General features: G+C 61.7%; 1 protein-coding gene across 1 annotated transcript in view; it reads left to right on the forward strand.

Annotated features, from left to right (window-relative positions):
- The window catches only part of LOC104472511 (integrin alpha-11-like), a gene marked incomplete at its 3' end in the record, with an annotated part of 15,891 nt that extends 15,276 nt beyond the window's left edge, over positions 1-615 (forward strand). Inside the window, 2 exon segments of the mRNA XM_010088221.1 lie at positions 108-203; positions 580-615. Of these exon segments, the coding sequence (XP_010086523.1) occupies positions 108-203; positions 580-615 (132 nt within the window).
- Positions 616-618: the final 3 nt, after the last annotated feature.

Below are 618 nucleotides of genomic sequence, written 5' to 3' on the forward strand. Positions count from 1 at the left end.
ATGGATGCAAGGCCCTGTTGGGGAGCAAAGCCATGGGGGGGGCACCTGGTCGGGGTGCTGGGTACTCTCCCGTGGCTGATGCTCACATCCAGCATCTCTTTGTGCAGCTGAAGTTCAAGTCACTGAAGGTCACCATGAACGCCGCAATCCAGCGACGCTTCGGGAGCCCCTTCATCTTCCGCGAGGAAGACCCCAGCCGCCAGGTGAGCCCCTGGGGTGGGACGGTCACCCATGGACCCGGCAGTTTTGGGGATGCTGCGACAGCCTGCTCTGATCCCAGTGGGGAAAATCCTGGGGCTGGCAAAAGGGCTGGAGCCACCCGTGCTGGGGACCCATCTCTGCAGAGCCTGGGGCAGCTCAGTGCAGCTGTGGGCAGCTCCGGTCCCAGCACCACCGGCTTGACCAGGGAAAACTGGAGCCAAATCACTGATGCGTGGGGTGGGCATCCTTCCCGGCATCCTTCCCAGCATCCTCCCAAAGCGAGGGGATGCTCAGCATACCCCTCATCGTGCCGTCCCCCCCATCCCTGCCTGCCCCCTCTCACACCCAGCGGCACATTTTTATGTTTTTTCCTCGCAGATAACGTTTGAAATCTCCAAGGCGGAGGAGTCGCAGATC

Source organism: Pterocles gutturalis, unplaced genomic scaffold (genome assembly GCF_000699245.1).
Source record: "Pterocles gutturalis isolate BGI_N339 unplaced genomic scaffold, ASM69924v1 scaffold4982, whole genome shotgun sequence".
NCBI classification, from domain to species: Eukaryota; Metazoa; Chordata; class Aves; order Pterocliformes; family Pteroclidae; genus Pterocles; species Pterocles gutturalis.